This window comes from Rousettus aegyptiacus, unplaced genomic scaffold (genome assembly GCF_014176215.1).
Source record: "Rousettus aegyptiacus isolate mRouAeg1 unplaced genomic scaffold, mRouAeg1.p scaffold_m13_p_7, whole genome shotgun sequence".
Lineage (NCBI taxonomy): Eukaryota > Metazoa > Chordata > Mammalia > Chiroptera > Pteropodidae > Rousettus > Rousettus aegyptiacus.
Window position 1 is genome coordinate 95,095,212 of NW_023416310.1, and position 16,926 is coordinate 95,112,137.

Consider the following 16,926-nt stretch of genomic DNA (forward strand, 5'->3'; position numbering starts at 1 on the left):
GCCACAGGCCCTTAAGAACTCTGAGAGTTTTTGATCAAATGAAGAGCTACAGGAAGAACTCTTGTAGTCAAATCTATTAAAGGCTCAGGCAGGAGCAAACAAAGGCATATTAAACAGAAGTGGGAAGAAGAGTAAGTGACTGCAATGTTCTCTTGAAAAGCCACATGGTCAGTGTCAAGCTAGGTTCTGAGGTGCATGAGAAGGTAAGTCTGCAGCAACTCAGCCATATTCTTTTGAATATAATCTGATTAACCCATGGAATTCAAGGGAATACAAACAGTAAGGAAAGTGGTACTAGGAAATCACGATTGGGAGATTGAGCCCTCTCTGTCTCATCTGTCAGCCTTCAGACAGCTGAAGAAGCAATGGGAGAGCAGCGTGTCTATAAACAAGCTAATCTTTTTAGAGCTAACAGGCAGTAACATTATTTAAAATGTCAAACTTGAAAACTACCCACTCACACTAGAAAAGTCTGCCTTTCCCTTAGATTTGCACTAGACTGGTGTATCGATACCTTTCTGACAAGTTCTTGGCATTCTAACTTTCCCTCAGGTGAGACTACAGGACAACAGCAGCTGAGAACAGGCCATTTTCTGACTTCTCCTCCTGCTTCTGATCCAGGCTCATTTCAGAGGAGAATAACAAATTCTCATGGAGCCTTTGGGGAGTAATTCTCACAACTGTAGCCAAAGGTAGGGCAAGCAATAGGACATGGAGACCCGAGAGATATGCATTAAGATGGCGAAGAGGACCAAAGAGGCTGGAATGGGAGGAAGGATCCTTGCCCATGGCAGAGTCCTGTACTTTGTAATAATAAAGTGGGCAAATCAGTGACAGGTGTCAGCTTTCTAGGTTATTGACACTGATGAGATCACCCCCTCAGTAAAGAAGCTCAGGGAGCAACAAACCATACTTCCTTTCTCTCTATTATCCTGACTCCCACATTTTCCCTTCTCTTCTCTACCAGGTAAGAATTTGACCAAGAGAAAACTAGATGTCACTGATGTATATTCCTGACATTCCAGGAACAAACCCAGGGAAGGATCCTGATGGCAGTAGGATCCCAGGGTGAGAAGCCCATAGAATTAGGAAAAAAAAAAAAAAGCAGATTGGTTTTTAAATATAGTATTTAGGAATTAACAACCAAGAATACACAAGCTCTATAGCTAGAAAACTAAAGTTCTATTAAAGGACATAGACAGTTTGAATAAATGGAAAGACATTCAAAGCTCTTAGAGGAGATAGTTTAATGTTATAAAAGTGTTGATTTTCCCTAAACTAATCAATACCATCCGAAGTAATCCCAAATGAAAACTTAAGTTTTAAGGAACTTATCAAAAATATTCTAGAATTTATATAGAAGGATAAAGGTCCATAGCAGCTGACTCAACCTTATACAAGGAAGGTAAAGAAAGGAGACTTAAAGTACCAGGTATTAAGACTTGCCTCAAAGTCATCATATTAAAACCAGAAAGGAGTGAGCACAAGAACAGACCAAGGAGATAAACAGCTGAGAGACAGAGCGCAGATATACAAACCTAATGTACAATAAAGCTGGCACCAGAAGTCAAAGGAAGAGAGAATGGACAGTACAGTAGATGTTGGTAGGAAAACTGACTCTTCCTATTGATAAAAATAAAAATGGATCTTCATGAAACACCATATACAATGGTAGATATTTGCTAGACAAATCACGAAGCCAATAAAAGAAAATGTAGGTGCACATCTCCGTGACATGCGTCAGAAAGGCATTCTTTACAACATTACTTGAAAATCATAAACCAGAATGCAAAAAAGAGAAGATGAATTTAAATATATAAAAAGTAAGGCTTTATAGTCAAAGGAAGGATATCATACATAATATTAACACAGAGATGACAAGATGGAAAGATACATTTTAAAAGTCTACAACTAACAAGGGATTAATATCTAGACTACAAAAGGGACTTTACAAATAAACAAAGAAAATATGGCAACTGCAAGATAAAAATGAGCAAAGGACATGAACTGGCAAAAAAAAAAAAAAAAAAAAAACAAACCAGAAGATAAAACCTAATAAACAGGCATATAAAAATATGCTCGAACTCATTATTACAGAAATATAAATTAAAACAAGAAGCTATCATTTTATAAGACTTACAAAAAAATTAGAAAGCTTGATAACAGCAAGAGCTGGCAGGAATAGAGAGATCTTCACATAGGGCTGGTGGGACTGTGGACAGAACATTCAGGAGAAGGACATGGAGCCCTCCCTCAAACTCAGTACACGCACACCCTATGGTTGACCAGCAAGTTTCCTCGTGGGTAGAACCTTAAGAACTGCTCATTCAGGGGCATGTACAGAGATACTCATTGTGGTGTCGTTAGCAGTGATGAGGAGTTGGAGGACATGAGGCAGTGGAGCGCATCTTTACAAAAACTGAGACACATTGTTCAATACCATGGAGTATGTGGCAGACAGAAACCACAGTCTAGAAGCAGACAGAAGAAAATACATGGCTCCTAACACAATACTGAGGGAGCAAAGTAAGAAACAAAATGAGATAAAAGATTCACATTGTCCAAGAATATAGTTTAAAAGTGCACATTAAAATGGTGGCCTATAGAGGAGGAAAAGGAGTCAGGAAAGAATGAAAATGAATGAATGGAGAGGCCTGAGATGATAACATGCCACCAATGGGGGAGTATGATTAATTCCATCTCTCTATAGCTGAGATCAAAATAGAGAATAGAGGAGGAGAGGAGAAAGTCTCTGCAATGAAATGCGCATGTATTAATCTGCTGCCATCCTCTCCCTGGCAACAGAGCCATTTGGAAAATACCAGCAACTGACAGACCTGAATTATGACCCTGTCTTATACCCCACAGACACTGTGTGCCCTGAGAGAAATTTCAAGATGGAAACAACAAATTCAGAAATGCCTCCAGAGGAACTTCCTTCTGCTACCTGTTCATTCTGGCTCTGATAAAATGCTGGCATTCAGATTCCCACCAAAACATTTTCCAGAAAAAGAATGCTAGACATTTGGTATTTAGATATTAAATGTGAAGAGAGCAGTACCCCATTCTTAAATTCATATCGGATTGATTACTTAACTTTAAAAGAGTTTTGATTGTGGTATAAATAGAGTTGCAGAACAATTCAGAGCCTGGGCAAGAGTGCCACCTGTGGCAGTTAAGCCCTGTAGATGGGTGTGGGGTGAGACTGCAAATTACTGCGACCAAGAGATACTAAAAATACCACCAATTTGGAAGGGAGGGGCAGCTCGGGCACTGTATACAGCATGAAAAATGGTCCTGATGCCAGAGGAGGTAAGGAAGCACCAACCTAGGACACCACCCTGGGTTTGCCAGCTTGGAAATCAATGATCAGGCTATCTTAAAAACCTGGAAACATAATTTCTACCTAAACTCCTCCTGGATCCATGGCCTGTATGCTTTAACCCATCTTTTACTCTCCTGCTTGCTAAACGAAAGTGTAAGCAATTGAAGAATCATTACAGACTCAAGGCAGCCAACTCTCTGTGCTCTGAATAACAGGATGCCAAAGCAGAATGATATAAATGTCTGTTTTCCAAAATGGAACTTTTTGTATTGTTCTTTTCCTAGGGAGGTAGAATATCCTTGTGGTTAACAGTAGAGGCTTTAGAGTTAGAACTCAGATTAAATTGTGTCCCCTGAGTCTACTATTCTCAAATTCCTAGTCTACAAAATAGGTCAAAAACACTTATCTCACAGTGTTGCAAGCATTAAATGAACTAATATGCATAAAACATTCCAAAACAGAGTTAAGTAGTCAATAAATTCCATGTATTTATAACTATTATTGTACAATATATCTTCACTGTGGGCAATGCAAAGGAGAGAGAAGTATTTAAAGTATAAGGTCAGTTCATCCCAATAATCCACGTTCCACCCTGATAAACAGTTTGATAAAAAATGTATTTCCAGACTTTTTTTCTATCAATATATCAAGATGAATTAAGTTATTTTATTAAATGCACTATTCTCTAACCTGATTTTTTAAAACCTCAACAATATACTGTGGGCATCATTTCTAAAAACATATCTAGATCTCTTTTATTCTTTTTAAAGGCTACATAGTATTCTACGACATTTTTAAATCAATTTCCAATTGGGCATTTACATTGTCTCCAATTCTTTACCATTATTATCAATGCTTCAGTGAACTTTGTTGCACAAATATCTTTGTGTTCTAGTCTATTTCTTTAGAACAAATTGTTGGGTTAAATGATATTCACTTTTCACATATTCCCAAAAGGTCTTACAGAATGGTAGAACTAGTTGGCATGCCCAACAATAGAATCAGAGTCCTCTTTCAAATTTATTGGCACTTATCTCAAGCAGAGAGAAGCCGGTTCATAAGATCACAGTTATAAGAAAACTTCAGGTCAGGTCTCCATTCATATGCCTCTCACCCCCCATAGGTCTTGGGTCCTCAGAAGTAGTGTGTCCCAGGTTGGGGCATAGTATGGGCATCTGTTACCTTAGCCTGCTTGGCATCTACCCTCTCTTATCCTGGTGAGTTCTCTGATTTCCCTCTGGCAAACTACTGTGCTCCCATTTTATGCAGTACGCTTAAAACTGTCAATTGAGGTGTCTTGTTTTCCCCTTGGTGGGCCCAAGTTATACCAACTTGATGCTCTTTTCTGGAAATCGGAATTTTCAGAAGACTGAAACAAGGACTAAAAACAGTTTAGAGTTTTATCATCCTGCAAATATCAAGAATACCCTTTCTTATTGGTTCCTGGGTCTCCAGGGCTGGTCTATTTTTGGGCCTGGTTCTTCAGTTCTTCCTGCCTTACTGTGAGTTACCCTGCCGCCTTCCATATTCCTTTGTAATTATTCTTATTGTTTTTGCTATTGTTATTTTAGCCCAAGTTAGCTGGAGTTGATTTCAGATATTCTAAAACTGTACCACTGATACGCAGTGGGAGGAAAATGATTTCTTTGCTTCTTTGAATATTTACTTTAAAAAATTTTCCCTGTTCAATTCTTGAGAAAGGGAAAAAAACCAAAGAAACATTTATTCCCTCTCCTAAAGGACTCTTAACTTATGAAAAGCAACCATTCCAAATTATTCAATATCTCATGTAAAACTCCTGATAAATTTCTATTTCTGAAAGAATGCAAGAAGAAAAATCTATGTCTTATAATAGATTTCACAGACACACAGGCACACACACACACACACACACACACACACACACACACACACACACACGAAATAGCTTATCCTTTTGTCCACACAGAGAAGCACTGTTTAACTAATTTTTCTGACATGACTGGAACTCACAGTAGGGCTATCTTTGCATTTTTTTCCAACCAGATTTTACAAAGCAAATCTAAGTTAAGGGGACAGAATTTCCTTTGTACTCTTGTAGCAACCTAGAAGGAATTTGTTTTTTCTCCTATGCACCAAGGAGATAATCAGCCCAAACGCTCTAGCAGTAGCAGTTTTATTTTAATCCCCTCATCTCTACAAGGGTGAAGGTGCCCTTGGAAATCATGATTAACCAGAGTGCTCAGAGCCAGCAGCAGGGAAAAGGCCCTATATATTCTACAGCGACTGTCCAGGGTCGCTGCCCTCAAAGATTATTACAGAGTTCACCATCTTTACTCAGTGCTCTCTAAAGAGGCAACAGCACACAGAGTTACTAAGTGATCGCTACGATAGTTACTGCCTCTCCAGTCCTTTGAGCAAGACTGTGTAGGAAGCGAAGTCAGTTCTGGCTTTATCATGGAACAGGGCTCTTGGGGAGCTGGGTATTATTGGATTAAGTGACTTTTAAGTGATGATTGGAGCTACATTCTTAAGATGACCTAGGATTAACTGAGATAATGTACATGAAAATGTTTCTTAAAGTGTTAAGAGTTACATAATGCTAAGTGTCATTACAGCCTTGCAGTCAGGCTCACTGAATGTCCTGGAGTCACTGATGTGGTAAGTCAGGGTGGAAGCGTCTCAGGCTGCTGGGGAAAATGGGGGCAGACCCAACATGCCCACAGCACCTCCTGGTGGCTCTTCCCCTGAGTAGCAACTTCTCAAAACCCAATCCCAACAACCCCAGCAGTAGAAAATTATACAAGCACCATACTTACTCCCTTCACTTTGATTGTCTTTGTTCGAGTTGTAGACCTAGAAAACAGAAATAAACATTTACTTGTGTGTACTTTATACCGCCCTACAGGTTCAGTGAAGAAAATTATTATCTTCCCATTTCCCCTAGTTTGCACTATAAGATGAAAGCCAATTTCTAGTCTCCAAATATGAATCCCTTCTGCAATCCCCTACTTCTCAGCTATTCTTAAGTGTATGTACATTAGAATCATATATGGAATTTTATTATAAAAATATCATATTCCTTCTTTTAATAAAAACAAACTATGTGTGTATGTAAAGCTAAAAAGGAGAAAATATTTTAAATTAGTTATAAATCATTAAGTTTAACTGTGTACCAGGCAATGTGCTAAGCAATTCATATGAATTATCTCAAATTATCCACACAACAATTCTGGTGGGTAGGAACTGTTATTATCATTGTTCGACAAATGGAAAGTTTGAGATTTAGAAACGTTAACTAAGGCCTTATAGCTAGTAAGAGGCAAATTCAGAACAAAGATATATTACAAATTGTTAAATGTTAACACTGGGGAATGGGACCAGTCATTCTTTATCTTTCAGACTTTTGAAAATTTTAATTTTATAAGAATATATTACTTTTACAATAGAAACTCCTTAAATGACTTACAGAAATCATAAAAGAAAAAGTGCCCCCATCCAGAAAAAGGGGAAGTGTCCTATATTCAAACAGACAATGACATATTGCAAGAATTGGCAAGCTTTTCCAATAAAGGGCCAGACAATAAATATTTTAAGGATTTGTGGGCCAGGAGGCAAAACCCAATGATATTATGTAGGTACTTGTATAATAAGAGTAAAGAAAACTTTCTACAAATTATTTGTTGATAAAATTCAAAATGCAATAACTTCTCAAAATACAGGTATAATATTCCTAGCAGGAGCAAATCCCTTTTAGGGTTTCATGGCTCTCTTTTCAGAGATGCTTGACTCAGTTTCCCTAGAGGTTAAATAAGTAGTTCTCAACCAAGAGTGGTCATCAGAATCATGTGAAATATCTTTTTTTTTTAAAGCTATAATGATCTGCTTCACCCTATGCCTTTTCATACCTATAGAATCATAATCACCAAAGGAAGATTTAGGCACTAATTTTTTTCTAAAGTAAAGGCTTTATTTTAATAGTGTCAGCATATCAGGAATTGGCAAAGTATGGCCCACAGGCCAAATCCACCTCACTACTTGCTTTTGTATAGCCTTTGAACTAAACCCAGTAATTGTAGATGAATATCTGCAATTGATTTGATGATAGGAAATACAAGCTTTGTACTGTAATTAAGCGAAATGTTACCCTCCCTCTAAAAAAAAATCTATTTCCTCATTAGTAGATCTGTATTTCAAAATCTTATATTCCTTGGAAAAGATATTCTTTCTGTACCAGAGGGAACATAAGTTGCCCATTCTCTCTTGGCAGTACCTCCAACATGGATATAAGTGGAGAATTTTAAGTAGACCATGATTCTCAAATTGAGCCTTATAGCACTAGCACAAGGATGCCAAAGAGGTTGGGAGAGAAGCTAAGATTCTGGGTATCTAAACGTCCTCCTTCCTTTTGCTTGTACCGGCTTTATCCATCTGACAATCAAATAAGGGCATACTAGCTTTGAAAGTTTAAAGACCTCTTGAATGGGTAATTTATGAAGTTACTTGCAATTCATTCATTCATTCATTCATGCATGCATTTAACAAGTATTTATTGTGTGCTTATAATGACCAGGCAATGTTCTAGGTGCTGGGAATAGGGATGAACACAATGGCTATGATCTCTGCTTTCCTGAACCTGCCTAGTATGGAAGAAAACAGAAATAAACAGATACATAAATACGATATCCAAATATTGATAAGTATAGTAGAGAAAATAAAATAGGCTACTGTGGACATAACGTGGGGAAAAGCGTCCCTGAAGAGGTGACATTTGCATGAGACCTGAATGATCTAAGAGGACCTCCTCGGGAAGACTTGGGACCAATGCCGACCACAAGTGCAGGTTTTTGAGATGAAAAAGCCATGGCCTTTCGGAAGGAGGAAGGCCAGTGTGGTTGGCATCAGTGCAAGGCAGGAGATGAGGACGGGGCAGAGGGGCAGTGATGCCATCCTTGTGACCTGTGAGAGAAATGAGTAGCCTCAAATATAATAGCTAAAACCAGTGATCCATGGTGACTAGTACTCACTAACCTTGGAAAGCTGGGTAAGGGAAGTGCAGGGGAAGAGACTGCATTTTGGCAAGTATTTTTTTCAGCCTTCCCTGATCACTTCATTCCTTCCATTAAATTCAAAATCCTAACCCAGAGAAACTTGCTCCTATTTATAAATGGCAAAATCTGGAAGGAACTTTAAAATGCAGGGCTTTCAGCCCTTCTTAATTAGAAAGTGAGTTTGCACCAAATTATTTTCCTTCTAGGCTTCCTGGGTCTCAGGAGGTCCCTGCCTGGAACACCCAAGCATTCTCCAAATTGGAAAGGTGTGATCAATGAGCCAAAGGCACCAGACATATGTGCCGCCCGATCCTCTGAGGCCAGGCCATTAATCTCTGCCTGGTTTGGGTAAATGAGCCAAAGAGAATGAGTTTTGAAATGAAGCTAATAAACCATGCCCAACAGCAGTGTGTGACTACAAGGCCCAAATGGGAAGGCCCAGGGTCTGGGTGCAGCTTCACAAAGACCAGATGGTACATGGGAAGAAGGTGGAATCCTCTTATCATGAATTAGGCGAGGACTAACAGCACTAAGAGGGAATGGCTTTCTTTACTGAACATTTACCAGTACCATGCACGGTATCATCTAATCCTTGGTTTAGATACTAGTGTTATTCTCATTCTACAGATGTGCAACCTGAAGCCCAAAGACATTACACAGAGAACTGGTAGAACTATTCAATCTTGCCTTTACAAGAATGTTACAATCCTCTTTTACATTCCCAGGCAGTGGCAAATGCACACAATACCAAGCCACCCCAGTCATCTGTGGTTCATAAATACCTTCCATACTGGCAGAGGCAAAGAGTAGGCAATACGCCCTTTGGAAATGGTCAGTTTTTCTGGGGAAACCTTCTTCCCCAGAAATCATGGTTTCCTACTTGTGTCAGACTGAAGTTCAGAGGTAAGGGCAACTTCCTGAAATGAAAGGTCTCTGGCCGTGACTTCTGTCTTATGATCAGCAGAGTTATCTCACCTTTACATGGTTTCAAATAAGTGCCTCCAGAGCATTTGTCTTGGAAGGACGGAACACAGCTCTCCAGGATCAATTCAAGGGGACATGAGTCACTAAACAATGCCTGAATAATGGCTCCCAGAAAGACTGAATCAGTTAACATACCTTCTCAATAACCCAACTTAAGCCATAGTTCATCCTGCTTAGCCACTAAAGTTTCTTAGTCCTCTGGCTTTATAAACTAGGTATAATCTAGGTTCTGTTGAACACTATATGTGAAGACTTATTAAATATCCATACCAATAAATGTCTGTTTTCAAGTGTATGCTTCTAGAGATAGGAACTACATGTGTTTATCTTATCAGGGTCTATCTGAGAATCATTACGGAATAATTACAACAGCAATAATAATAAAAACGATGATGACAAAAGCCTAGTTATGCGTCAGAGACCATGCCAAGCACTCCATATGCACCATCTTTTTAGTCTTCACACAAACCTAATTATTCCATCATATAGATGAGAAAACTGAAGCCTTAAGGAAGTCAGGTCACTTGCCCAAGGTCAGGTAACTAGAATTGGTCAGAATCCAGACATGAACTCCTTCCCACAGTCTGTCTCCGGAGCCTAAGCTCTTAACCGCTAACCACATAATAAATAAGACATGATGATGATAAAGGTAATGAGCTATCCTGGGCAGCTAGGGTAGGTCACTGGATTAAAGAATTTGTCATGAGTCAGAGAGAAAATAAAACTGGGAGCAGCCTTCTGATTCCAACCTGAAGCGTTTATCACTAACCTATGCAACAAAATGGCATCTAACAAGTAACATTCTATATTCTCTCTGAATCATAGGGCTTGAACCTGAAGATAAACACCGGGCAGGAAAGTGTGTCTTTGATACAAATCATAGAGCACCGCAAGTCTATGAGTCCTCACCCAGAAGCTACAGTAAGAGTGCAATTTAATAAATCAAAGGAGGGTAAGGAAAGCCTTCATATCCTTCCTCTGCACTAAAATGTGATTTTGCAATAAATTCTGTTCACTGCTGAGCCAACTCAATTTATATGTCCCTAGAGAATTAACAGAGACTACAGAATCATTTAAATTCCTAGAATTTTTCTAACAGTAACCTTTATTACCATTATCCAGGCCTTACTAAGTACAGAGAGGGATTTCTCTTAACTTATAAATTAAAAGCATAAGTAAAGCAATAATTAGACAAAGCAATCTCACTTTCTCTCAGCTGCATTAGTACTTGGCCACACCACACTTTGGATCCAAATATGCACAAAATAAAGGTGTTGGAGAAATAAATTCATAGGCAAATTTATTTAGAACTACTGCTCCTATTTAAACTGCACTTAAACTCACACCTAAGCTCTATATCTCTGAGGTCTTTTCCAAGTAGCCCGGAATATCTAAACCCCTTGCACTTGGCTGCTCTCCTAACATGCCAATGTGGAGACATACAAAACAGAACTACATACCCACGACTTAAATTTCTCTATTTATACTAATCTGTTGCTTACGTTCAAAGTTCAGCTCTACCAGTCCAATCACTTAACATCTCTAAACCTCAGTCTTGCCACCTGTAAAATAGAAATACTAATATTCCCTATCTCTTGGGGCTGTTGTAGAAATTACATGAAAAAGAAAGCATAATAGATAAAATAGATAAAAAAAATTTAACACAAAGCAAAGTCTATGGCCCACAGAGCACTCATAAAGATTAACTCGCGGCACCTCACCCTCACCCTCACCATCACCCTCACCCTCACCCTCACCATCACCCTCACCATCACCCTCACCCTCACCCTCCTCCTTCCTTCTCGTCACGCTTATTCCCTATGGGATAAATGGTTAAGCATGGGAAAGTACCTTGAGGGATTCGGTGACACTAGTCTCATTAGCACTGTAATTTAACCAACTGAAACTAATTAAGGACTAAAGGCAAGGAGAGCGTCTAAAATCAAGTTTTAGAACAGTAGATTCTCAATTTTGTTTTGTTCTCAAACAGAAATCAAACATAAAAGTAACTACCCACCACCAGGCACCATGTTAATCATTTACATGAATTATTTTATTTCATCTGCAAGACTATAGGGCACTACCACTGCTTGTACGTCATAGCATCATGTAGGTGAAATAACTTTCCAAAGGTTACAAATCTAGCAAGTGGCAGAGCCCTTTAGACTAGCGTCTATACTCAATCACTTCATATAACTTTCCTACCCAGCCCTGCTCCCCAGGGAAAAAAACGGCCTTGGTGATTAACAAAGAACTCAAACAAAGCTAAGCAGTAATTAAAATGGCAACAATGCAGTCATTATGTAAGAATAAAATTTCCACCTAATTTCAAAAAAGTTATTCTTCAAACTTTTAATTAATAAATTTAGTAGTTTAAAAATCACCACAACCAGCTTGAGAGACTTTGGGGTGCCTAAAAAACATCATTCCTGAAAACTAAGTACATACAGGGCAAGCTGGCCAATGTTGTCAGGGATTGTATGACAGACAGATTTCTAGGTAGAGCACCACATTCAACTACTCAGCAAACTGAACTCAGGAACTTTTAGTAACGCCCCTGAGAAGTCACTAATGAGACATTCTTGGTCTGTGGAACATCGCCCAGCAATGCACATGAATTTTTAGATCCCAGATATCCTCTCTTCTCATGGTGGGCCACTAGCCACACTTGGAAAAGATTTCAAGAAGGAACTTTTGAATCTTAAGCATGAGGGGCCGGGCCAGCGCTTGGGAACTAGGTATTGGTCCTCCTCCTCCCAAGAGAGACGTGCCTCTCATCACCAAGTGAGTGACAAAACATGCTCGAGAGAATGGAAATGAAATGGCTGCTGCTGCTTTTCCATTTCTCACCTAGCGACACTCCCTTTGGCTGGCCCTTGCTACTGCTACTCGTACTGCATTTGGTGTCTGAGGGAGGAGCTCTGGAAAGAGAAGCCAGTAAAAATATATCTGATGGCTCTTCCCAATGACCTATTGTTTTTGAGTAGAGAAATAAAAGAGAGACTGAAATTTAAAACAAAACAAAACCCATGTTGAAGTTGATGGGGAACAGTGCATTGGTACATTGACCAGACAGAAAAGATAAGCCAGATCTATTATTTCCTAGTGATTATATCTCATTCTTCCAAGCATCAAGCAAATTTTCTTGGAATCTGTACCTTAGAGAAGAATGGAAATATATATTTCAAGCTTAATTATGAGACAATATAAAGCAGATTTATCTTCTTTGGCTTAACTCAAGGCTATCGAAATCCCTCACATAGCCATTTATTTTCTACGGTACGTTGCTGAAAGTTAGCTCTACACCCAACAGGTGACAACAAAAGCTAACAGTTTCAGAGTCCAGATGTCACCAGGGAGTTCTGAAATGAAAGCTAAGGAAGGAGTTATTGGACCTCAAGGTACTGAGTTTCCTCTCTCCTATGTACTATAGGCATCTTAGGGCTCAGAGACTCTCTTGGAAAATGGCCCAGCAAAAAGTGACCAAATGGCTGTTTTACTGAAGCCAACTGGATAGAGTGTCTTTGAGGGCCCCTAACGCCTGACCTCTTGCATATCAACGCACCAACATGCAGGTAAATGACTGCTTGCTGTTCAATATGTTTATGATGATGAGCATGGACAGAAAAGTAAACTTTCTTTTTCATGAGTTCAGGCATTGCCTGCTGCTTTGTACCTAAGGATATAAAGGGCTTACCTCTGGTATAATTCCTCAGGGGTGGGGAGACACAGTGTTCTGGACATGTGCTGCTACTCTGCTCAGCATCCATGTCTCTCCTTTCCTAAGGATACCACCTTCATTTTCCTTGGGGAGCCCTTCTTGCCAAGTCCATGCTGGCTTTTCTTTGTGTGTGTGTGGGGGGGAGGGGGTGGGGGAGTGAAGGGGTAATCGCAATTCCATCTTCAGGTTTGGCCATGTGATTCAGACCTTGTTGCCCCGGGTCAAAAACAGTCAACACTACTTGTTTCTAATACTTTTTATAACAACTACTGGAAATGAGACCTTACTGTGCTGCTGGGAGAATAGGATACACACCTAAAACTTTTGTGGCCAACTCTGCTACCATGTAGGCAAAGCCTGAGTAAAACAGGTCAAAGGAAAGTAGAGCCAGGATAATGGAGACTAGATTTCAATGGCATTGTTTGAGTCCTTTTATCTAAATGTATCTGAAGGTCATCCTTGTTCTTTCCAAGAGTGAACCAACAACATCCTTTTTTTAGGATGTTGCCACACCAAATACAAAAAACCTCATGAGTGAAAAGCCTAGTTAAGCTTCACAGGGAACTCTAAAATGAAAAACAAATAAAAATATGCAACAAAGTAGAATGGGAAAGAAAACAGTATATTCACGTTATCCTTGAGTTCTCCCTTCCGTCTCACATAGCCAGTTGGCTCCAAGATTGATCGATTTTATTATTAAATATCTTGAATTTATTCCTCATCCCCATTTCTTTTTCTACTAAGCTAGGTCGGGTTTTGTCTTCTCATCTGGACCTTGACATTGGTCTTTTCGCTGGTCTTATTGACTCCACTTTCTCTCTCTCTGCTCCAATCTGTCATACACGTGGCTTCTACGGGATGTATTTTCCTAAACCACAGCTCTAGCTAGAGAAGAGACGCCTTCCAGACATCACAATACCAATCTTCAAATGCTCATAGGGCTGTCATGTGAAAGAAAGGGAAGACACTATTCTGAATGGAGATGAAAGTGAAGGTGGAGTCCAAGGAAGGCAATTTCCACTGGATATAAATAACAATTAAGAGCTCTTCACAGCCCACTAAAGCAGGGAGGATGGCTGAAGGTCGTTCTGACACACGGGACTAAGCTCCATTTCATCTAGAAGGCAGCCCTGAGCATTGCTGGGCTGATAAATTCAACTTCATCTGAGGTTTAATTATTATTAGCCCATCCTTTCACTGGCACTAGTAGATTCCAGAAGAGGGGATAATGGATTTGGGTGAGGTGAAGCAGGGTGGCGAACAGATTTGTGCAGTGGCCTCTGAAGACCTGGCAGTCAGGCCTTGGTTCAACCGCCTTTTAGCTATGTGCCTTCACATGGTTATTTAACATTTCTGAATGTATTTTCTCATTGCAAAGTAGAGCTAAGTAACAATATTTTGTAAGGGTATTAGGAGAATTAGAAATAGTCTCACAGTGCCTTAAAGTGCTCAAAAATGTTACTTTCATTCCTTCTACCTCCACAAAAATTTCCTACGTACTTGATGGCTGTAGGCTACCCTAATACTTCCCTTGTTTGACTGCTCAAACCTCTAAAGTCTAACCTATAAAATTTAATACTTCCAAACACAATTTTTCATTTTCTATTATTTCTAATCTCTAAATAAATCCCTGGTGGCTAGTTCTGTCTTATACTTCTATGGGGCACTTAACAGTGCTGGGCATATAGTCAGTGTCCAAGAAATTGTTCCCATTGAGGGACAAGAAGCTTAAGACAAAAGCTACACATTCTTTTGTCTCGGTCTTTCTCAGTGGGTCAGAAACGAGTCATAATGACCCTGATGAGTAAATTATCCTTACAGTGATATGTTCACATTTTGAGTGCTACTGGCATTTACTGTACTTTTCTGTGACAAATCTCAAATTAAGCTGATATAATGTCAAAGGAAAAGGTGAAAACAGCTCTTCCTGGAGCATGCAGGAGGTAGGTCACACACACATCCAGTGACAGGGTAAGGCCATGTATTTTAACTTGTTTTTGGTCCTGTTGAATTTAGCATGAGCATAATGTTTCTGGGGTTGCTAACACTGATAGTGGTGGGTGCTCCTCCTCCCCCATGGGACTTTGATTTGCGTTATATAAACACTGTTGCCATAGCTATAATTCAGGAAGCTTTGTTGTTTGACCTCAAGAAAAATTCAACCTCAAATCAGGATAACATTGACTCTCTAGACCACAATAGACCATCAGAGGGTAGGATCTGCCAAATTCCTGCAAGCTTCTAGAAGGAACTACTGTATTTTGGGTAACAAGCAAGCAACAAGAAGAGGAAATGCTGCAACATTATGCAATTTCCTTGCATTTCATAGTCAGAAATCCTGAAAACCCCTATAAGCAACTTCCCTAGCTTTCAACCCAAGATCAGAATCACAGCCAATGTAAACAAACATTGGATGCAAAAGAGGAGAAAATATCTCTAAGTAATATCCAAGTCAGGAAAGTATTTCAGAAAACTTTTAAAGGCAACAGAAAGGACACAAGCTGGTTTTTTATCAAATGCATGACAGTTAAATAGCATCTGAGCTGATATGTATGTAGGATGTGGCCAGCTCACATTGTGAGCAGCCTGCTGGCTTTCACATTTCCGGCTTCAGACTGATGTAATATTAAAAAGTGGGTGTGAACCCAATAGCACATCAGCATGTGGTTTCCATGGGGAAAAGAGGGACCACCTCCCCATCCCTAGACAAAAACTGAAGTCTTAAATAAACTCACTTTCTCTCTCTCTCTCTCTCTCTCTCTCTCTCTCTCTCTCTCTCTCTCTCTCTCCCCTTCTCTCTCCATCCCTCCCTCCTTCTCTCTCTCTTTCCCTCCCTCCCGCTCTTCCTTCTTCCCTTCCTTCCTCTCTCTCTCTGTCCCTATGTCTTTGGAAATAGTGACCCAGCTCCATTGGCACAAGAGAACGTTGTTCTTTCGTGCTCTAGAAACTGAAAATAAGAAATTCCTCTGTATAGTATACATGACCCCAAAATAGGAGTTGGCAAGGTTCTGCTGCCCAAGCAGGGTCCTGCCTAGGAGAGGACAGCCAGAGGTGAGTCACTGCACAAAACCTATTCCTTTCAACTTCCAGTCCGCACTTCCTCCAGAGGACTCAAAGCGAGTGGCATTTATACAGATCTCATGAATCCCCAAAATGCCCCTTTGAGAGGCAGGAGGTGAATTTAACTAACACAAGTGAGGTCAGAGCACTGCACTTTTAGAGAGATGACACAAAGCTGAGTTTCCTCAGATACGGGTCCTGCCTAAATCTAGGAATAGCCCAATGTCAACCCATGCATATGCAGCAAGGGGTCTGGGAATAGTCCCTCTGACTTCCTTGCTCTGAGCTGGTGGGGAGGGATTCTCCAAGTCTGCAACCTGAGGAACCTCTATTTTCCTACAACCTCCAATGAACAGAATAGGTACAAGTAGAACTACCATACTTCGCTCTCATTCTGCCACCACCTCCCAACCCCCTATAAAGGTATCACATGGAATTGATCTATATAACCTTTAGGGGTCCTCACAATATTAACAAAACTGATATCTGCTCCCTACCCACTCAGCGGACAGGACAAGGGGCTGAGCATGCTGAGCTTTGTAAAGACATATATATGCATGTATAACATATACATGCTCAGGGCTAATTTTCAGGGTACACAGCTAACTACATGGCTACCGATAAGCTACTACCTGCATGAGCGGGAGGCCTGGAAGCTGACATGTATAGTGGTCTTAACCAAACACTGACTTCTTCTGTTACCCTGATCAAGCCTCTCCCTCTCTGGATCTTAATTTCCTAATCCATCTAAAAAGAGGGGCCACCAACTCTGGCGCTAGCAGGAACCAGGCTGTTTGTGGTTTGGC

At 40.0% G+C, this 16,926-nt stretch overlaps 1 protein-coding gene across 3 annotated transcripts in view; it reads right to left on the reverse strand.

The window, feature by feature from the left end:
• Positions 1-16,926, reverse strand: part of ARHGAP26 (Rho GTPase activating protein 26) — a 384,667-nt gene that overhangs the window by 181,206 nt on the left and 186,535 nt on the right. For all 3 annotated transcript variants that reach the window (XR_001594606.2, XM_016126539.2, XM_016126542.2), the window contains exon 12: positions 6,124-6,160. Coding sequence is in view for 2 of the 3 variants with exons in the window: in XM_016126539.2 (XP_015982025.1) it covers positions 6,124-6,160 (37 nt within the window). In the remaining variant the exon portion in view is untranslated. The remainder of the gene's footprint in view (positions 1-6,123; positions 6,161-16,926) is intronic.